Source organism: Canis aureus, chromosome 34 (assembly GCF_053574225.1).
Source record: "Canis aureus isolate CA01 chromosome 34, VMU_Caureus_v.1.0, whole genome shotgun sequence".
Lineage (NCBI taxonomy): Eukaryota > Metazoa > Chordata > Mammalia > Carnivora > Canidae > Canis > Canis aureus.
Genome location: NC_135644.1, coordinates 27,581,322 through 27,604,396, shown reverse-complemented (window position 1 = coordinate 27,604,396; position 23,075 = coordinate 27,581,322). Strand labels below are relative to the sequence as shown.

At 46.1% G+C, this 23,075-nt stretch overlaps 1 protein-coding gene across 1 annotated transcript in view; it reads left to right on the top strand.

The window, feature by feature from the left end:
* The first annotated feature begins 5,455 nt into the window (after window positions 1–5,455).
* Window positions 5,456–23,075, top strand: part of GALNT5 (polypeptide N-acetylgalactosaminyltransferase 5) — a 46,734-nt gene continuing 29,114 nt past the window's right edge. The window contains exons 1-3 of the mRNA XM_077883299.1: window positions 5,456–6,857; window positions 19,894–20,060; window positions 21,321–21,440. Coding sequence (XP_077739425.1) covers window positions 5,476–6,857; window positions 19,894–20,060; window positions 21,321–21,440 — 1,669 coding nt within the window. The 5' untranslated portion in view covers window positions 5,456–5,475. The remainder of the gene's footprint in view (window positions 6,858–19,893; window positions 20,061–21,320; window positions 21,441–23,075) is intronic.

The following is a 23,075-nucleotide window of genomic DNA, read 5'->3' as shown; positions in this document are numbered from 1 at the left end:
TGCCTGTTACCCTATCAGATTTTTGTCAACTACCTATCACTCGGGAAAGGGTGAAGGGCTCCATCCAGGGTGGTGGAAAATCCTCTTATGGGGGCTTTCCTCTTAGGGTGGGGCCTCTTGTCCCCGCCTGCCTTTCTTCTATTTTTCATTACAATCATCACCACCAGAAGCCTTCTCAACCACCCTAATCAATCAGCTGCTTGTTTCACTTTTTAAACTTAATATTAATATATTTGCCTCTGCCATTGAACCATTGAGAATCAAAGTATGGTTCTTGGTTCATCTGCATCAGAATCATCCAATAATCTAATTAAAAATCTAGATCCCAAATCCTTCATCTGACCGTAAAATCTCTGAGAGTAGAACATGGGAATCTATATTTTAACAATCCTTCCCCATGAGCTTTATGATGTACAAAAAAATTGAGAATAATACACTAAACTATGAGTTTCAGTTTCTTTGTTTTCCCAGAATGTAGCACACGGTAGGTACTTAATAAATATTTGTTATACACACACACACACACACACATACACACACAGAGTTATATATATTCACACATACTATTCATGTAAAATTAATATACGATATTATATTAGTTTCAGGTATACAATATAATCATTTAACAATTCTGTACATTTCTCAGTGCTCATCAAGATAACTGTACTCTTAATCTCTTTATCTTTTACTCATCCCCTACCCACCTTCCCTCTGGCAACCACCAATTTATTCTCTGTATTTAAGAATCTTCTGAAAAATAAGATAAAGACAGAGAGAGAGGCAAATCATTAGAGACAGCTAACTATAGGGAACAAACTGAAAGTTGCTGGATGGAAAGATAGGTGGGGGGATGAGACAATTGGGTGATGGGCATTAGGAGGGCACTTAACGTACTGGAGGGCACTGGGTGTCATATGAAACTGATAAGACACTAAACTCTACCCCTGAAACTAATACAACACTATATGTGAACTAACTTGAATGTAAATAAATGTTGAAAGAAAAAAAATAAGTCTTTTTTTTCTTTGTTCATTCATTTTGTTTCTTAAATTCCACATGTGAGTGAGATCACGTGGTATTTGTCCTTCTCTCACTGGTGTTTCACTTAGCATTATACTCTCTAAAACCATCCATGTGTTGCAAATGGCAAGATTTTCCTTTTTATGGCTGTGTAATATTCGTGTGTGTGTGTGTGACATTATCTTTATCCATTCACCTATCAATGGACATTCGGGTTTGCTTCTATATTTTGGCTATTGTAAATGATGCTATAGTAAACATAAAAGTGCATATATCTTTCTAAATCAGCATTTTTGTTTTATTTGGGTAAACACCCAGTAGTGGAATTACTGGGTCATAGAGTAATTCTATTGTTAAGTTTTTTGAGGAATTCTCAAACTCTTTTCTTTTTTCTTTTTAGAAGATTTTATTTATTTATCCTATTTGACACAGAGAGAAAGAAAGAGTGTGCAAGCAGGGAAAACAGCAGAAAGAGAAGGAGAAGCAGGCTGCCGCTGAGCAGGGAGGCTCTATCCTAGGACCCCAGGATCCTTTGACCAGCTAAACCTACCATTTGGAATAACAGCCAGAAGTAATTAGTCAGCCCACCTATATATTTAGTTTTCTGGTGGTAACATGGAAATTAATACAAGTAAAGTAAAAAACAACACTATTTACCTATATGAAAGTTCATCTGTTGGATAATGTATATATTACCTTATATTAAGTGTATATACAGTTTTATTAAGTGTATAATTTCCTTGTTTTCTATTTATTTTTATCCACACTGTGTCATTGGTGTAGTATCATGTGTCTAGAGAGGAGAGGAAAAAAGAGGAGATATGTATAGCTACTGAGGGCCACCAGAAATTATTGCTGAGTTCCTGAAGATCCATAACATCGGGTCTATAATGAAACTTACAACTAACTTTTGTCATTCCTACAGATTCTTATAGAAACCGGGGCGGAAAATGGGCAAGTGGTCCTAAGAGGCCTTTAGAGGAGCTCTTTCACGTGTAACATATCCATGATCATGTCTGTTAACAGTCCAGTCAGTACTTTAGACCAAGCCTATCAATCCACTCCTTCTGTTGCAAGGAACTAGGCTGTTTCTCTCCTTTCTCATATACTCCTCATATTCTGTATTCTACATCAGCTAGAACTTAATACTAAGCCAGGGTTAATAAATAACTTTACCTTGGTAGATAAGCCGAGGCTCTCCTTTTATTTTCTTAACAACTTTCCCTCCTGTTGCAAATGCCTTATGTTTTGATTTGTACGGACAGACCAGAGAGACAGACAGACAGAAAGAAATCATTATTCTCAGATCAAATACATATAGCAGACTCGGGATATTTTTCAAGTGGTGTTTTAAAGCTGTCAAGATTAGTAAGGATGTGATAAGTGTTGACTTTTCTAACAGGAGTTTGAGTCATTCCAGCTGCCATTGGGGTGGGGATGTGGTTGGACAAGACCTAAATCTTGGATAGTAAAATATTTCAAAGCAGCCTATTTTCATTTTTAAAGCAATATCATAATGTAAACCACATATTCATGATATGAAAAACAATTTCACTTTATTTTGGAACTTGGATCCCAAGTAGTTGTGCTACGTTTTATGAGGAAGGTGTTCTCCTATTCAATAGTTTTAAAGTCATGAGGGGAGGAAACAATGTTACCTACTTCAATGTTTTGGGCTTATAGTGAGTTCTCAGTGAACAACTGTTCATTGATTGGATCCAAAGTAAAGGAATTAGAAATAGCAAACCAATAATAAAATACTCAAATATCCTTCTTGCCCTGTTGCCAAAATCATGTTAGTCATCAGTCACCTTATTTGTTTTTCGAGAAGAGCTGGTATGCTGTCTCCCACACGCACCCCACACTCCTATCATACAAAATATCAGTATCGGTATTAGAGGCAGCGATTATCGTTCAACATAACAAGAACTTTAAAATTTTTTCTCTAATCCTTATATTCACCTACAAGGCAGAAGTTACTTTCTTTTTTTAATCACAGAGTAAACACACAAAATTAACTAGCTTACAAGATTATACAGCTAGAGAAGCAGTACCTTACGGCATTTAAGTTCATGGACTGTAGCATCAATCACACAGTCATATATTTGAAATCTAAATCCTCTTTTTCCACTGTAAGTTGTTTCACCCCTCTAAGCATTTTATCTTCCCTTTTGAGTTGTTTGGAGATTGAGTGAGATACTCAATGGAAAGACATTATTAAGTCTTTTTACTTTACTAATGGGGGGGACATATCGGGTGCAACCCCCCCCCCCCCACATACACACACACTCATGACCATTATGGCAAAGCCTGTTATCGCAATCATATTGTTCTCAGACATTTCTGCTTCCCCTTGAGTACTATAGTCTCTCTACACTTCTCTGGTTTTGCTTATTTATCTGCCTTTCACCATCCAACTAATGTTTCTTTTCTCACACCATAATATGAGCAGAAATAATTATGTTCTCATTCACCCTGCAAGTCAAAGGATAGTTTCTTCAAAAATTATTCCTGCATCTCGAAACTAAGCTAGGTCCCTGTAGAATCCAATATATTATTCTCTTGTATTACTTACCATGTCCTGTAAATGTGCCTACCTGTCTGTGTCTGCCAACAGAGTGTGAGATCTCAAAGATAAGGACTATGCCCTTTTATTCAATATCCCTCAACCCCTAACACAGGACCGGAGCCATGAAACATAACAAATATTAGAAAAGTGGATGAATCACAGAGGGCTACCAATGCTGTCATCCATGTGGACATTCCAAATTGGAGTGAGCTGGCACTGAATAAGAAGGTGAACCAGGGATTCAAGAAACATGTTGCCATTGCTGCAATTATGTGGTTTTTCCCCTTTGGGGCGAGGTGCAAATTTAAAGGCCAAATGCTACCAAAGGAAATGCATAAGTGCAGAGAATTCAGAATTATTCCCTCTTTCCTTCCGAAGTCTTTGGGAGCCTAAATTTACCCGACAGCAGAGACGCTAGGCCCCTCCTAACACTAGAGTAGTAAGTGGCATTGCCATCCACAGGTCACTGGAAGTTCCTCGGAGAACAGAGCTCCTGGGAAGTGCTTCTCAAACTTTATGGACAAAGTTTATAACAGGTGATGTTCAAATGCAGGTTTTGATTCAGTTGTACTCTGTCTGGGAGGGAATTTCACAAAAGTTATGAACAGTGTTTAAAAGCAAACAAACAAACAAAAAAGGGGACGCCTGGCTGGCTCAGTCAGTTAAGCATCTGCCTTCTGCTCAGGTCATGATCCCGGTCCCAGGATGGAGCCTGGGGGCCTCGGGTCAGGCACCTGCTCTCCCTCTGCCACTCCCCCTGCTTGTGCTCTCTCTCTATCAAATAAATAAATAAAATATTTTTTTAAAAAAATAAGAGGCATTTTATTCCAGATCAGCGTTTCTCAGCTTTGGCTGTGCATCATAAAGACCTGGGAGCTTCTTAAAAGTAGGACAGCAGACCAACTGCGGTGGCTGCCCCCACCCCCGTCTGTCACTGAAAACTGGGCGGGGGGGGGGGCGTGTACTTCTTTGGGGTGATCCTGACGCGCCGTCTGTGTGGGGACCACTGCTGGCCGGTCTCCGTGCCTCTGCAAGTCTGGCCCAACCCCTGGGACAAAGTGTCTGCCACTGATCCGCGACAAGATACCGACCCAAGCTGAGAGTAAGCCTTTAGGAGCTTTTGCAGCAATATGACAAATTAAGTTTCTATCCAGTGACTCTAATGATGAAAAGAGATGGAGTCACCTGGAAAAACCACTGACATCTCAAGCAGCCTTTTGATTGCCGCTGGAGGAAAACTTCTGAATAACCAACGCCCACGGCTGGCGTGGGGCTCCGCGGCCCGTGGGCAGGCCGGGTGGGCAGGCCGTGGACGGGCGCATCCCGGGCGCGCGGCGGCCGCGGTCGGCGCAGGCGGGGGGCGGGCTGGGGGCGGCTCGGGGGGCTCGGGGCGGGGGCTCAGCCCGCAAGCTCCCTTCCCTCCAGCTGCCCAGACACGCACAGTCTCGCGTAGCACAGCAGGTGCGGGCCCCACGGAGCGCGCGGGGGGGGGGGGCGCCAGGCGACCCGGGGCCGCGGGGGTCACGGGGGCGACTGGGCGGAGGCGGGGGCCCTTCCCGGACCCCGAGGGCGGCCGCGCGGGGCGACCCTGAGCTGCGGGGTGACGGGGCGGAGGCGGCCCCCCCTTCCCGGGCCCCGAGGGCGGCCGCGCGGGGCGCCAGGGAGCCGCGGGGCGGGGGCGGGGGCGGGGTCAGCCGGTGTCGCGGGCGCCCGCGGGGCCGGCCCGGGTCTCCCTCCGCCGCCAGGCGCCACGCAGGCAGCCGCGGCCCGGCCGTCGCAGCAGCGCCCCCAGCCCGCGGCGAGCTGCGGGGCGACGGGGCGGCCGGCGGGCGCGGGGCCGGGCCGGCGGGCGCGGGGAGCGGAGCGGCGGGCGGCGCCCCTGCACCATGAACAGGCTGCGCAAGTTCTTCCGAGGCAGCGGGCGGGCCCTGGCGTTCGTGTTCGCGGCGTCCGTCCTCTGGCTGCTCTTCGACATGGCAGCGCTGCGCCTGTCCTTCAGCGACGCCGGCTCCCGGCTGCTCCAGGCGCGCGGCGTCCGCAGGGAGCCGGTCGGATTCCAGGCGCGGCCCGGCCCGGCCCAGGCGGCGCCCCCGCACGGCGGCGGGGAGGGCGGGAGGCCCCCGGCGAGGCCGCGCGGGCGGGATCCGGGGCCCCGGGAGCGCCCTCGGGGGGCGGCGGGCACCGCGCTGCGGGCTGACGCCGCCCCGGCCGCGGCCCCGACGGACGGGAGGACGCGCCGCGCGGGAGGCCGGGTCGCCGCTCGGCGGCCCCCTGCGCCTCTGCAGCCCCGGGCGGGGGCTCGCGCCGGGCCGCGCACCGCCCAGCGGGACCTCGGGCCCGCGGCCGCGGGGGGCACGGCCCGGGGCACGGCTCGGGGCACGGCTCCGGGCACGGCTCGGGGCACAGCTCGCGGGGCTCCGCGCGCCCCCCCCGCAGCCGCGCCCGGAGGCCGAGCGGCCGCGACCTCTGCGCGCGCGGGCCCCGTGGGCGCACCCGCCGAGGCCCCGACGGCTCCCGGGCTCCGCGCTGGCCCGCGGGCGCCGGCGGCCGGGCGAGCCCCGGGGGAGGGCGGCGGCCCCGGGGGGGGCGCGCGGCCCGGCAGCCCAGCGGTGCCCGAGCCCCGGGGAGCCGGCGCCCTCGACGCAACGGGGCCTCCGAGCCGAGACCTAGCCGCGAACCGAGGCGGAGCCGGCGAGACCCTCGCCGTTTCCCAGCCCGGGGCCAGTTCGGGAGGCCCCCGGGGGCGGCCAGCCGGGGAACCCGGGCGGGGAGCGGGGCCGGCGGGGGGCGCGGCCACAGCGGCTGCCGGGGGGGCGCCCGGTTCCTCCGCAGGCCACGTTGTGATCGTGAGCAAGGAGGAGCAGCCAAGGCCGGAGCCCAGGCAGGTGCCTGGAACAGAGGCGGAAACCGAGGCCGAGCCCCCCGCTGCCCTGGGGGACAAAGCCACCTCCAGAAAGGGAAGCCAGGCCGCCGCCGCCGCCCCCGCCCCGGCCGAGCCCCCGCGCGCAGGAGCGCCCCCTGCAGGCCTCCGCCCAGGTCGCCGAGGAGCGCCGTCACCTGCACAGCCCGCCGTGCGCCGGGTGTCGGGGATCGACGCCACACTTTCTCCCAGGGACCCCGAAGCCCCGGGCCAGTTTGGACGGCCCGTGGTCGTTCCCCGTGGGAAGGAGAAGGAGGCAGAAAGAAGGTGGAAAGAGGGAAACTTCAACGTCTACCTCAGCGACTTGATCCCCGTGGACAGAGCCATTGAAGATACAAGACCTGCTGGGTAAGATCCGTTCCTCTTCTCTTTCCTCCACCTGCAGTACTTGGGCCTTTATGTAGAGGAGAAGATTCGTGTCTAGATAACGTTGCGTGATTGTTGGTCACCTGGACAACTAGAGCAACACCACTCGCTGCACACGTCCAGGTAGTCCACGGAGAAAACTTGCGACCTCGCATACCCGCCGTGTTCCCCCTGCACCTCACTTCCCCGACACTTGGGCTCTCACCCCTACTAGCTCAGGTTCCATTCCTTTCCTCTACTGAAAACCTATTAAAATTATTAGGCGGGCTTCATTCCTAATGAGGTATATATAAATGGCGGAGCTTAACATGCCATCCCATTAAAATAGTGGCAATGAAGCGAATTCTCAATTTCGGGACTTTACATCATTAGCGAGTTTGGCAGGGATCTATTTGGGAAATGAGCACAGAGCAGGTGCCTTCTAGGCCTCCCCGGAATGGTAGCGTATGATGAGTGATCACCATAATGGCAAGTGAAGAAAGGACTCCAGTCCCTAAAATTTAATACCCTTTGTAGGGGGGATGGTAGACATTTCAGGAGTTCAGTCATAGAGGAAAAATAATGTTGGTACAAGTCAATCAATTCCTAAACTGCGACACCGACGGGATGTATGAGAGGACGTAAGTCACCACTTGTATGTTTAGAACTTCACCGTTTACAAAGAGCCTGCTTACACATCACACGAACCTCGTAAGAGCCCCGGAAGGGAGCCAGCAGATATTAGGGGTTCGAATTACTAGATGAGGGCACTCAGAAACTGTATCACTTTCCTAGCTGTCTCCTCTGAAGGTGCTCAGTGAGCCTTTCGTGAACCAGTTCATCAATGAACCAAACTCCTGTGACCACATGACCAGGAGGTGGCTCAAATCACAAATATCTCATCTGATTCTAACGTAGTTTGGTTCCTGGTTCTTTTTGGCCCACTCATAAGAGAGGGTACCTTGCAGCCATATGTTTACTATCCATTAGTTATTAGTTATTAGTTATTAGTTATTAGTTATTAGATAATACAGTTCCCCGCATGCCCTGATATTCAATTCCTGAGCCAAACAATATTTGCCTAGAAGTTGGAATTAGGTAATGTCAAGATTTGAACTTAGCACCTGTGGGGTGCAGGCCAATGGCCTTGTCTGGCCTCTGTGGCAAACTCTTGTTTGTGGTCTGTGTGGTCAGCGTCACCGGGTGGAAGGCAGATGCAGATGTGCCTGTCCTGTTAGTGACAGGAGCCTCTTCACTGCGATGTCAGCTAAGGGAAGCCGTTTTCAGCTCTCTCCGTCATCGGCAGGCGGCTACCAGCTAAGCACCGTGCCACTCATGTCCCTTACCCTGATAAAACTCATAACCCGGGAGAACACAAATATGCCCAACATTAAGATGATGAAACTGAGGCCCTGGGAAGTGATAGTGTCGGTGGTCCTAGAGCAGTGAACGTAAAGGCGTTACTGAAATCCATGCTCAGAATTGTGCTGTGCTCTTTATCTCTGGCTGATTGCCCGTCAGAGGGACCCTAAAAGTTACATTGGACCAGCTCCGATTGAAATCCTGCACATCACATGTCACACCTATATTTACGTGTGCACACAGAAATCTGCCAGCTTTGCACACGAAATGCCAGAGAACGAAGCGGGGGTCACGGAGCTTCATTCCTGCTGCCTCCGGTGGCCTGGCCCACTGCTCAGGAGCCCGGGGAACAGTCAGCCACTGCCCAGGAGCACGGGCCGCGGTTCCAGGGCCCACAAAGGGCGACGTGTGAGGGCCAGCCGCCAGAATAATGATGCGAGTTCTGGAAGGCTCGACGCTGCCCAGGGCCTACTAGCTTCTGAAAATTGGTCTGTGGAAGATGAAGGTGGCAGGAACGGCACAGTCAGGCTCTGTCTTCTGAAGGAGGCTGTCCCGACTGAGGAGAAAGTGACACGTGTGCTTGAGAGAATGAGTCAGACAGCATGTGGCCAGGCCCCCTCCCTCTTATCACACAACCCACCTTGGCTAAACATAGGCGCTCTCGGCAAGCTGCCTCCCTGATGCTCCACGCCACCAGGATGGAGGTGACACTGTGGCCACCAGGGATCCTATGCACAGGCCCCGCTGAAGCATGTACAGCCCTGTGCGCCACTCTTCCTTGAGAGGGGGTAAATTAATTTTCTTTTCTTTTCCCCAAACCCTCTGACTCTAAATACATGCAAATTATGTATTCATATGGGTAAAGGTTGGGAGAAAAGACAAATGAAAAACATTTGATTCATCAGGTTGGCACAATTTGAAGTTTCCTTACTTTGATTTTATTTATTTTCAGCCTTGCACAAAAAGTAAATGAAATGCCTTCAAGAATGCACACAATAAGGTTTAAGAGTCAGCACGAGGGGGAGATTATCATAGAATATAATAACAGAACATGTGAGAGAGAGAGACGGGGAGAGACCGAGAGATCTATAAGAACAGAGGCGGACAGGAGGGCTTGCCTTAAAATTAGCTACAGCAGCAGCCCACGAAAGCCCTTAAATTTTGAGAGTTCTGGGGCTATCTCCCTCACTGCTAGTTACATTTCCCAAAAATGCTCCACTATGGAATGATTAGCGCAGTAACTGGCATATGGCAACTGCTTATTGAATATACATTGAACCCCCAAAAAGACAAAAACCATAGATGTGCTAGTATGTTTATTTAAATTCAATTCCTGTGAGTAAAGATCTTAACTAGTTACCAGTTGATCTTCTTAGGAATGATTTAACCGGTAACACTAGGACGAGGTTGGCCCTGAGAAGGAGGGGCTCCGGGCATCAGGCCCAAGACCCTTTCACCTGCCCTGGTTCCAAAATCAAACACTTTTTTCTGAAACTGCTCTTCCCTCCTTTTCTCCTGAGCCCCAGAGAACCATTTCTAACTTCTGGAGGTGCAATCGTGGCCTCTGCCAAAAGCACAAGGACCCCTGGCTGTCATCCTTATTCTCACTCTCCTTTGCAATGCCACCCTAAGTCTCTGTCCCTAGCAGCGTAGCTGGAGCTTTCTGCATATGATATTCTCTCTACTGTGGCCCCTTTGCATTAAGAAAGTATCTCATTGGGACGCCGGGGTGCCTCAGCAGTGGAGCATCTGCCTTCGGCTCAGGGGGTGATCCCAGGGTCCTGGGATCTAGTCCCGCACCAGGCTCCCTACAGGGAGCCTACTTCTCCCTCTGCCTGTGTCTCTGCCTCTCTCTCTCTGTGTCTCTCATGAGTAAATAAATAAAAAAAAAAAAAAAAGAAAGAAAGAATCTCATTACCCGTTCCTGTACATCATGTTTGGTACCATCCACTGATGTTCCTCTTAACTGGTGCCTTCCCACTGGCCCCACCATCCTGCCCTGCAGAATCCTCACCCTTTTCTCCCACACGTACTGGCCTGGCATTACTCAAAATCCAGCTGCAGCTTATCTCCTCCGGGACCATGATTCAACCGTGACCTCTCAATTCCAACAACCTTTAATGTGCTCACGGCTACTGAAACACTCCCCGTCGTGTGCTCTTCCTTCACCAGCGCCTCACGAATCTGTTTTGTGTCCTCAGTATCAGCTTCTCAGGAAACTCTTTTCATTGTTTGCCCCCCGTTGCACTAAGCAATATGGCCTTAAAAGGTATGTTTCTCAGACATGCATTTTGAAAATCGATACTATTTTAAAACAGTAAACGAGAGGTAGCTATTCAAATATGGCATGCAGTAAGTCTTTTTATAAATTAGTAATGACTTCCTTATTTTTCATTTTGAATATATACAGTAGAATGGTATCTCGTGTAGGGTAAATACACCCTAACACTGTGATCTGTTCATTGATTCATACTTATTCTTTAGTTCATTGTTTTGTTGCTTAGTTTTTCATTTTCATGTTTTGACTTTCAAGGGAGGAAAAATCTCATTTTATTTATAACAATGTTGGATGTCAGTAAGTGAAATACAGTTTTGCCTCTAAAATATGCTTCAAATACAAATTTTTATAGTCATTTTGAAGTTCCATATTTAATCTCTTTTCTTTATAAAAAGCTAATCCTTACACTTCTTGCTCTTACTTATCGAACTCTGCTGCAGCCAGCAATAATCCATCAATATACACAGAGTTTGCTAAACCATGGTCCTAGCTATGGAAAATGCAGGGCCAGGGCGTGCTACGGAAGGGAGTCCGTCTCCTGGCCTGCAGCTATCTAGGGAAGATGAAACTCCAAAAATGAACTTATTTTAAGAGTGCACTTCTGGAATCTGTTTTAGAGAAAAATGACTCAAAAAATTTTTCACTGCCAGCATTTAGTTTTTAAAGTACAATGAGAGTTACAGCATGCTGTTCCACCACTGCTGCGTCGTCGTGAGGCTACTCGACTGCTTAATTTAATGCTTGGCTTTTCCTACAGAACTCTGGCAAGAGCCTCTCTAAAGCAATGAAAACCGATCTTTACTCTCTTGGCCCAGAGCTGGGGCTGTCAACCAATAATTTGATTCCTTCCTACACAGAGAGTTTTCTTCTGGCACATATGAAAAGCAAAGGAGAGCACCGTGCATTTGCCACAAACCAGTCTAAATTACCGAGGGGAAAGAAAAAACTTTGTAGGACCTTCATTTCCACCCCCTCCACCCCTCCCAATCCTACTGAGGTCAAAAACCATAACTAGTAAATTACTAGAGGAGGAGGAGGAGGAGTCAGGAGAGAAAAAATAAACTGACCACGTATCTTTCTGAAGTTCAGGCTCCTGAAAGTTTATCCGGCTGGGAGAAAAGAGAAACTTGAAAGTTAAATGAAGTTCAAATTATTTTGACACAGGACGGGTATTTCAATTGATGAAATGAGATGGCTTTTGTGACTAACAGTGAAGAGGGAGATTTATCTAAAACTGACCTAGAGGAGCTAGCTCCCTGGGAAACGGAACGGGAGCAGGAAAGAAATATCTGACAGGATGACCTAAAAAGGTTCTTTCTGGTGCTTCTGAATCATCTGTGTGTGCGTGTGTGTGTGTGCGCGTGTGCATGCACATTTGTGCGTCTGTGTGTGTTAGAGCACAGTGTGCTTTTTCACTGAAAAGTCACATCGGCGAGCAGGAAATAAAAAGCAAAATTTGTTTAGAAGGTACAGGCTAGGGCAGCCCCGGTGGCTCAGTGGTTTAGCGCCGCATTCAGCCCAGGGCCTGATCCTGGAGACCGGGATCGAGTCCCCCGTCGGGCTCCCTGTGTGGAGCCTGCTCCTCCCTCTGTCTGTGTCTCTGCCTCTCTCTCTGTGTCTCTCTCTCTCTCTCTCTGTTTCTCCTGAATAAATAAATAAATAAAAAATAAAATAAAAAAGAAGGCACAGGCTAGCCCGTAGCGGAACAAAGGTTATATGTGGCCAAAAGATGACACAGAGCCTTCCAATAGGTTAGTTGACCGCACTCTCCCCATCACTCGAGAGTAACGAGGAGGAAGATGATCAGAGGACATAAAGCACATTTCTGCTACTAACTCAAAGGGGAGAAAACAATTAAACAGGGTCTGCTTAATGTAAAACTGAGAAATGTTAAAGCAGGTCAGTGACTTTTTCTCGTGAATGCCCCCGAAGACCTAGAAATGTCTCTGGGACAGAGGAGTGAGTAAACGGAGGAATCGAAAACCTATGTTTGCTTCTCGTTTGCTCATCTAATCCCTGTGCTCATTTAACCGCCCGCAATTTGATCAAACCCTTGCTGCAGGGTTGCCCCGGGTCCCTTGGCCCCCACAGTAACTACCTGCGGGCCGGCCCGGGCCACCCCCCGGGAGCTGCGCTTCTCAAGAAGGGAAACAGGGTTTGCTCGAGGGTCAGAAAATTGCAGATAAAGAACAGTGTGGGAAGCTGTGTTTTGTTGTTTGCTTTCAAAATGAAAGGAGCTTTGAGAGTCCCCTCTATGTTTAAAAAAAGTCTACATTATTCCAAACTAAGTCATCTCCTCCGCTGGCCCCGCCGCGAAATGCTGGTGCTGGTGTGGACGTGCGCGAGGGAGCGGGTAGGGAGCTCCGCCTTCGGAGCCCGGGGATGGGGGGCCGCAGCGCCCCGTGCCCCTCGGCCTCCTGTTGCTCGTCGCCCACGCGGGCCGGTCCCTCCGGGTGCCCCCCCCGCCCCCCTCGTGGGCCCCGGCGCAGGAGGCCTGGCCGGCGGGCCCGTGTGCACCCCAGGAACCCCAAGTGCGTGCGTGTGTAGTGTCGGGTGTGCACGAGCTCCTGCACGAGCTCCTGCTCGAACCCGTCCTCGCGGCAGCAGCATGAGGGACCCGCTGTCGCTCTCTGGTTTGCAGCCAGGCTCGGAAGAGCAAGTGACCCGTCCGCTGTCCCCGCAGGCCGAAGCCGAGCTGCGGATTCCAAGGAAGGTTCCCGACTCCTCATTCCAGGCCCCTCTGCCCAGGCTGCGGCTCCTCCTTCCTTCCCCTCTGCTCCCTCACAGGCATTCAACTTCGCCAGAAATTAAAACCTCTCTCTCTTCCTTGCCCAGGGGCCAGCGGTCTGCGGAAGGCATTAGTTTTGCACTCGACGGGGTGCCTGGGCCGTGGTTTCCTATGCGGCGCTGAGCAGAGGGGAGCCTGAAATGCCGACCCCGCAGCTCCGGGGGAGCCAGGCCGAGCCCCCAGCCGGGTGTGGTGCCAGGGCCAGGGCCCTGGCTGCAGGGCCAGATCAGCAGGGTGTCCTGTGGGAGCACAGGGTACCCCCGGGGCAGGGAAGGGGGACCCCAGCCCTGCTCTGAGAGAAGGCCTGGACCTGATGGGTAGGGAGTCAGAGAAGTAGGGAGAAAGGGTAAAAACAAAATTGATCCACTAAGAAACTGAAGGAAATCCGACATGGGGTGGGGGGGACCAGGCCCGGGAGAGTCAGCAGAACCCGGACCCCTCAGGACCTGGTCGTGCCTCTTCTGAGGACCAGTGAGGGAATGTGGAAAGGTGTAAAGCCATAGGGAAAAAAAAAATAATTCACCTTTTCTCAAAGGTCTCATGATCCGGAGGGAAGCACTCATGGGTGAACCAGGCTCAAGCTGCGTAGACAACACGAACGTTAGTACTAGATGAGGCGTCCATGTCCATCTAATCCAGTCCTTACACTACAGAGAAATCCGAGAAGGGAAGTGACTTGCTCCAGGTCAGAGCTACCCCCCAGGTGCCCTATCACCAGCCCAGAACCACTTCGGCCACATTACACCACCCCTGCTCTTTTCCCTTTCATCCTGACTTCGCTCTGACACCTGCCTACTCAAAATAGGCAGCTGGTCAAGTGGGGAATGTTGATCCTGGGCCCGGGAGCTTTGATGGCTATAGGGTGACCTCAGGACCCCCAGCCTCCGCTGGCTGAGCCCTTGGGATAGAGGGGGTGAGTGTGACTCAGGGTTGTCTACCCTAGAAAGAGCAAAACATAAAAGTAAACTTTTTGTACAACTGTGCCCTGTTAATCAGGGAAAGGCAAAGAAGCCCCAATATATTGAAAGTCTTGGAGAAAAGAATACAATTCTGGACGGAGCTCCGGCACTGGATTCTTGATTCCCCTTCTGATCCTCCCGAAGATAGCAGAGCTTGGGGAGGGTAGGCCCCTGAAGGCTCACCTCCAAGCACTCGTTGAATTGCAAATCGAGGTTGAGAAATAGTCTCCTCGACCTTCTGTTCACACCTGAGAAAACTGAGACTTGATCCACATAGTACATTTTGATGGTTTTGGAATAAAATGAAAAATTCATAAAAATGAGAGAATGTTATCATTCCCCATATCTTATGATTTGAACCCTTCTTTACTGGATTAGACGACATTCAAATCAGGTGGGTGGCTGAGCATTCAGCACACACGAGCCAAAAAGGCGAAATGCATCACTCCCTAAGTCTCTTGGTAAATGATGAGCCCTCGATAGATCTGAATTAAAGGGTTGCCTGAGGAAAGGTCAGTCCGCCCAGTCTAAACGTCTGTGCTTGCATTGTGGATGACCGCAGGTCCTCACATGGGTTTTTACTATGGAACTTATGCGGTATTTTTATGCCCGTTATCATGTCAAATCTTCACAGACATTCTGCGATGAAGGCATTGTAATCTTGACCCTAAAAGTAAAACTGCAAGGTGTGCACGGTTACTCATGGTCACTCAGACACTAAGTGTCAGACAGGAATCAAAACTCAGTCCCTTGTCATCTTTCTCAAGTCTAGAGGAAGTCCAGAAAGCTGTTCCATGGCAGTGGCATCAACCGTGTGCCGGACAGTGGACCTCAAGACAGTCCCCGTTTGTGTTTAGTACTTGGATTGGCTGTCATGTCAGTCCAGGCTTTCCCCCAAACAAAACAGAACGGGTTTCATTTTTAGGTATAGCGTGGAGTCTGTGGACTCTAACCACCTAACTTATGGAATGGATGAGCATATAGAATAAAAATATGATTTCTTAACCTCAAAAAAGATTACAAACCCTGAAATAGCTTGCATTTAAATGAGACTTTATTTGAGCTGCAACTCCTCCCCTCCATCCAGCAGAAAGCAGGGTTTCCCATAGGCAAATTGGAAAAAAGGAAATTTGCTTTTAGTTGGGTCAGTGGAGGATAACTTGAAAAAATTTTTACAACCTGTAGTAATTAGATGACTGTCAGTACGTAAGAAGGGTGCAAAAGTGAACGTGGAAAGCCTTTCTGGTCTGATGCATGTCGCCTTCCAACAAAGCAAGCTTGCTAGTTCTTCTAGACACCTGGAAACATGTCTAACCTGCTTAGCTGTTCAGGAAACTAGATACATATAAATGTCACAGTGGCCTGACATCTCAGCCACCCAGAGCAAGGCACGCTCTGCAACTTCATATTTCAAGCCTCTCTCACCTCCTTCTGTGCCCCTCTTCCCCATCCTTCAATGCTGCCCCTTTTTCCAGTGTGACCCGTATGATATAACCTGCCACAGAGTTGTCTTCAATGGATTATTTAAATGCATCTGAAATCCATGTCTGCCAATAAGTGGCACAGGTGCTGCTTATTTCTTGGGACACTGGCATCTAGTGGAATCCTTTGTGACCCTACCCATAAGGTAGGTACAACTAAGGCACGACAGGATGGGGAGGGTGGATGCTCAGCTATTTGGCGGAGCTTGGAACTTACCTCTAAAAGAGACCAAAAACCTACTCATTTATTATTATATAAGAAGATTCATCTGCATTAGCCCGCTTGGTTGACTCTCCAGTGCATTCTTGTTTGTAACTAGATTTTCGAAAGTCGACCAAATTTTAACAATAAAGTAATTCCCAGGACTTCACAGCAAGGCTTGTTGGTTCAGGTGACTCAGGCAGAATTTGAGGGGCTGACCCTTCCTTTTTAGAATTGGTTTATTTTTCTCAGCACCAAATAGTGTAAGGAATATTTGAGCATAAAGTGTGCATTTTCCATCCACTTATGTTATAAAGTTAGAGATGAGGAAGTCATAGGAAGTCACTGATGTCTTCATCAGGCTATTAAACTCCTCTTAGTTTTACTTTCTCTCTCCCACATACAGCCCACGATGGAACCTTTACCCATTTTATACCAGTATCTTTAAAATCCTCTACCATTTTTCTTTCCCTTTTGTTTGTACTAACAACCCCTAGACTTGGATTAATTTACCAATCTGCTTTTATCTCCCCCTTTGCCCAAGCTGGCAGATCCTGGTAGAGCAAATCACACTGGTACTTTGACTAAAATTTTGAGATCTCCAAATTCAGTGAAGTACTTAGCGCCCCTCAGAAATCCTTTTATGTGTAGTTGGCCAGTTCCCTCTCCCATTACCCATGTGTCCGTTCCGGATATTATCTATTCTTCTCAAAGCCCCAGCCTATCACATTAACAAACAAACTTTCCTCCAATATGAGCTACAAATTATTTCAACTTCTCTGTGCACAAACTCATCTGTATATATTATCACCTTTTTTCTTTCTATCTGAAAGAAAAATATCTCTTCTTCCACCATTAATCTTTTGATTAAGCTTCATTCCATTTCCATTTTTTATCTACCCATTTAATACATATTTATCAAATATTAGTTATGTGCAACTGTGCTAGAAGCTTGTGGCACATTGTACGAAGCAGGAGATTCTGGATGCAGCAGAAAAGAAATAAAATCAATAAATTAATGCTATGGCCTCCAGAACTGAGAAAGAATGTTTCTGTTGTTTTAAGCCATAAAATTTGTTATGGTAGCTGCAGAAAACTAATATAATTTTGGTTTCAAGGAGTGGGTTGCTGCTGTAACAAATACCTAACAATGTGCCGGTATTATCCAAGTAATATTCAAAGAACTGAATAATAGATAAAATCTGGGAGAATTTTGAGAAGCATGATTGGCAAAGCCTAAGTTGCCCTGAAGAAACTGTTGGTAGAAACATGCATGTTAAAGATGCTACAGGTAAGGGCTTAGAAGAAAGTGAGAAGTACAGAAAAGAAAGCTTCTGTCCTCTTTAAGCAGATATATGTCGTCTTGAACAGAATGTTGGTAAAAATAGGAGCATTGTGAGGGCTCAGAAGGAAATGCAGAACACATTAGTGGGAATTGGAGGGAAAATGATCCTCCAAGATAGTGGCAGAAACCTTGACGAAATTATGTCTGACAGCTGTATGGAAAGCAGAACTTGCAAGCCATCAACTTAGGTAGCTGAAGAGAATTTCAAGCCGACTGGTAAAGGTGTGGCCTGGTATTTCCTTTCTGTTCATAGTAAAATGTGAGAAAAAATAAATAAATTGAAGAAGAAACTGATAAGCAGTTTTTCTGGGTTTTATTTGTTTGGTTTTTGTAATTTGTTATAGTAGCCACAGGAAACTAATACAGACCCTAGTGAAGTCAGGGATATCTCATATTATTTACAAATGCCGATTTATGTTTCTAAACATGAATCTCTACTGTAGAATCAGATTAGTTTAGGCTGCCTGCTAGTTAACGTTAACAGGAAAATGTGTCATTTTGATTTTACATCAGGACATGTTCCTGTCAGCCCCCAATTTATCTATTTATTTTTTTAGGATTATCCACCAACGGTAAAAATAATTAAATCCATTTTGTCTTAGAGCTCAAGTTCCCAAACTGGCCTAATAACAACTTGTGGGTTGTCTTTTTGTTTGTAGAGTTTTATTTCTGTTGTTCGTTTTTTAAGACACAGATTCTCAGGGTCTATTCAGAATTGCTGAATTGATTTTCTGGGGCCGGTAATTGGATATGTATATTTTCATAAGGCTTTGCAGGTTGCTATCATAACCACCCACTTCAGGGAACCATTGAAATTACAGCTGGGTTTGCCTACCTTTTCTTAAGTATCTGCTTGTGTCTCAGATATATAGTAGGTGAGTTTTAGAAAATATTTGCATCTAATCTTACAATAAACTGATTCTTAATCTCTGCTAGGAGGCTCTTAATCTCTGGCAAACTGAGGTTCAAAGAAGTTACACACCTTACCTAAGCCAGTAGTTAGGGAATCTGGTATTTGACCACATATATATCTGATTCCAAAACCCATGCTTTCAGTGCAGAAAAATCAGCCTAGTGCAATGGAATGCCAACTGTTTGTTCATATTTCCAGACATACCCTTTCTGGGTGAATCATGTTGAATAAGTCGTCTAACTTCTCCAGTTTTCAGTGTGCTCTATTATGATAGAGAAGAGGGTAATAATGTGGATCCCCAGCAGTTGTTACTACACAGTAGTAATTTATTAAGTGCTGTTGGTAAATGGTGAACGTATGGAAGTGTGGTTTTGCTATGGGTTTGGCTCTTATCTATTTCTTTTTTTACAGACTAAGTGAAGTGTAGCTATATTGTCTAGCACAAGTGCCTGCTCCCACAAAATGCTACATATGCTGCCAGATTCTTTTATTCTTGAGAACTTAAGGCTTCCTGCATGGCTATTTCTGGAGCCAGACTGGACCAGAGTTTGAGTCCCAACCAACTCTGCCATTTACCAACAGTGTAATCCTGAACTAGCCTTGCCATGATTTGAATTATTCATCCTTCAAAGGGGAAGAGATGTTGTTGGCTTAAACTGAAATAATACAGAGTGCCTATAATATTTATTTATGATCACTGTAATTTAATTATGACATTACTAACAGTAGCTATGTAGGAAGGATGGCAAATAGTCTTTGTGAAGTTACACTGGGCCTCCTCCTATGAAAAGTAACACAGACAGGGGATGGAAGGATGCCAGCAGTGAGGCAGTACATATTGCAGGGCATGGAAAAAAACCAAGACCAATTCCAACCCACCTGAATACCAACTCCCACTGTAGCCTTATCCTCCTCTCTATGCCTGAAAAATTATTTCAACTGTGGTTACTCTGTAGCACAGAGAGTCCCAGCAAGTAACCCCTAAATAGATAGGGAAGATGAAGAGTTTAATTATACATCTCCACATATATCCATAAATACACTCACATGTAGAGTGGGAGAAAGAATATTTCCTTTGGCACTTGGCAGGAGGCTAGTTGCAAGGGCAATCATAAACTACCTGGTAACGTTAAATAAGTCAGAGAGTTCTCTTGTGGCAAATGGTCTAATTAAGATAGCAATAACTACCATTTGGTGAATTCCTATGCCAGGAGCTGTGCTAGACATTTTATGTGCATTCTCACTAGGCTGTAAAGCTTTGTTAAATAAGAACCTTTACCTACTTTTAAAGATGAAGAACTGGAGACACAGAGAGATTAAGTATGGTATCAATGGATAAAGATCTGAAAAATATTGTGGTGAGATTCAAAATAGTGTCTAACCATCTGCAAAGCTTATGCCCTGTCTGCTACAGGAACTTCTCATGCCTTGCATCGCTAGTCCTTTTATAGCAGCTACTCTTACTGGCCATTTTTTTCTCTGCTTGTTTATGTTGCTTATACCCTTTCCTCAAGAAAAATACATGATAAAATCAGCGCTGATATATGTAGTAGATGATGGATGGATGGGTGGGTGGATAAACAGATGACACATGGACAGATAGAGCATGTGAGGATATGTGTATATACATACAATTGCACTCAGTGATTTTTAAAACCATCTCGTGGCTCTTTTTAGCACATCACTATGTCCTGCTTGTGTCCCGGCCCAGGTGTGCAGAGCAGCTCGTTCACAATAACCTCCCAACCACCAGTGTCATCATGTGCTTTGTGGATGAAGTGTGGTCTACTCTCCTGAGGTCTGTTCACAGTGTCCTTAATCGCTCTCCTCCGCACCTCATCAAGGAGATTCTGCTGGTGGATGACTTCAGTACCAAAGGTAAGGAAACCACGCCTGGAAAATTAAAGTTTGATGTGAGTCAATAGCAGGTTGGGTGGATGGCAAAAATGTCAAATCATTGTTTCACGTGGCCCTTTAGAGGCATAAAAGCAAGTATCTACAGGATGTAGAAAGTGAGCTGTATCTTCAGTCAGCTGTCTCAGACTTCCCTTCAGCTGTCCTCTCTCTGCCATGCAGAAATGATTTTCTAACCATAGCTTCTTGGAGCAATGGAGCACTCTGAAGTTCCAGAGACCAGAAGATGTTCAACCATTTTATAAAATCCAATAAGCAGAAATAGAAGGCCAACGGTTTCTTCTTTAAGAGCAAAGCACATTATGTGTTAAGTGTTGAGAAGACAAATTGCCAATAGAACTAGAGAGATGAGGATTCCACAGAGTGCAAAGGTGGAAGATTCTTCACTTCTCTTAGACCATGTGCTCCAAGAAGTGGCCTTGAAAGCATAAATAGAAATAGTATCCAGGCACCTAGCAAATAATAATCTTTTTATTTTAATTTTTTTAAAGATTTGATTATTTATACATGAAAGACACACATACAGGCAGGGAGAGAAAGGTGGGGGGGGCAGAGATACAAGCCAAGGGAGAAGCAGGCTCCAGGCAGGGAGCCCGACGAGGAACTTGATCCGGGGTCTCCAGAATCACACCCTGGGCTGAAGGCAGCACTAAACCGCTGAGCCACCCAGGCTGCCCTAATAATCTTTTTATGCATGGGAGATCTAGGGACTTGAAAGACCCTTTGGAGGGACCTGAAGCTTATATCGTCTTCAGAGCCCTTTTTAAGAAAAAAAAAAAAAAAAAAAAAAACCCAAATCAGTAGGAAAGTGAGCAGCAGAAGTACTTCTGGGAGCCATTCCTATCTGATATACCTGACAATATCTTAATTACACATAGAAATGACTGCAAGTCATGTAAATATAACCCATAAAATATTTATTTTGAGGTATATTTGCCCCTGTCCTGATAAATACTCAGAAAAGCTGATCCCTCCTCTGTGTCACTTGGCAACACTGAAAAGAAGGATTTGGAACTTGAGAAACAGATACTTTGGAGTATTGAATACAGACAAAAATCCATCCAAGAAAATATACCAGAAAATAAAATCATGGCCCAAGGAATAAAATTTAGTGACTACAGTAAATATCATAGTTTTTGGAATTTGATGTTGAGGAGTCACTGTTAGTATTACCCAGATCTAGTTACTTAAAGTGTTTCCTCATCTATTCTTATTCTGATATAGACTACCTAAAAGATGATTTGGATAAATACATGTCTCAGTTTCCAAAAGTTCGGATTCTTCGCCTCAAAGAGAGACATGGCTTAATAAGAGCCAGGCTGGCGGGAGCACAGAATGCAACAGGTAAGAAGCTGCTCAGTTTTTGTTTTAGTTATATTTTTGTTTTCATTCGTTTTCAAATACATATAATAAATTTGAAATAATACTGAAGTGAACACCCACAGAGCCATCATCATTCCACCAATTTTTAACTTTTTGCAAAATATCATCACACACATACACAGATGTTTAAATGTACACACTTTTGTCCTCAACTTTTGAACTTACAGACATGATGACACAACAACTCTGTGTACCTTAGTAGACATCTCTACAAAATACAGACATTCTCTTAGATTAGCACACTTTCATATTTAAATATCATCCGGTTTATGCTCTTTTCAGACTTCCTCATTGCTCTTAAAATGTTTCTAATAGCCGCTTCTCTCTGTTGAAATTTGAGATCTAATTAAGTTCCATGCACTGCATTTGGTTGTTTAGTCTCCTTAGTTCCTCAATCTAAAGTAGACAACACACTATTACCATTGACTGGTTTGGTTTTTTAGAGTATGGGTTATTTATTTTGTACATGTGACCACATTCTGAAATTTTCTCATTGTTTCCTCATGTTACACACAGAATAAATGTTTCCGGCGTGAGTAGTGTATAGTATTCTCCTACATAGGTGGTAGGAATTACATAATGTTTATGGCTTCAAATCAAGTGACACATGATGTCCAGTTGTCCCACTGTGGGTGATAGTAATTTTGAGCATTTGGTTAGAATGTTGACACCCAGATTTTTCTTTTGGGAGTAAGAATTAATTTGTGATGTGATACTTTGATCCATATAAATACTCTATTTTCCTTACATTTTACCCACTGGTTTTGCACCATTAATGATCTTTGCTTGAATCAGTTATTCCATTGAGAACTATCTCTCTGTCCTTCCCTCCCTCTTCTTTTTCTTCCTCCCTTCTTCTCCCTCCTTCCTCTTCCCTTCTTATGCCCCCATCACTACGGATTTATGCCCTAAAAAATTCAATGTGTCTATTATTAACTTCCTTCCTTCCATCTCTCCTTCATCTCTTTCTTTCTTTCTTTCTTTTTTCACTCAAATATTTCTAAATTTGACTACTTGGAGCCCTTTCAAACCTATGCCTTTTTTTGACCTGAATCCCATCAGTATTTGAGGACTTAGAATGGTTTACTTGTCTCTTCCTTGACCTATGGGTATGTCTGCTCTTCTCTCTTCCCAAAAAGCAATATACTTTCTTTTCTTCACCTCTTTTTAGTGTGTGGGTTTTGGTGAGTGAATGGGGGGATACAAATCTTTTCTGTCCATGAGAACTCTAAGAATAACGTCAAACATATTGGTTTATTTTTACACCTTTCTGTGGAAGGACCTGTACCCCATAATTGCTGAACTTACTTATGTACCAGGTTCCATTCTAAATACTGTCTACAGTAATTGATTTAATCCTCACAATAACTCTAGGAGTTAGGTACAATAATTCTCCTCATTTTCCAGATGAAAATATGGAGGCACTGTGAGGTTATGGCTTGCCCGAGTTCTCTCAGCAAATAAGTGCTACACAGAAGGATTGGAACCCAGAAACCTTGGTTCTGAATCTTCACTCTTATCTGCTACACTTTACTGCCCCTAGACATTTAGCCACCATTCTTCCCTATGAGCCATGGCATTGCAGATCTCTACCAG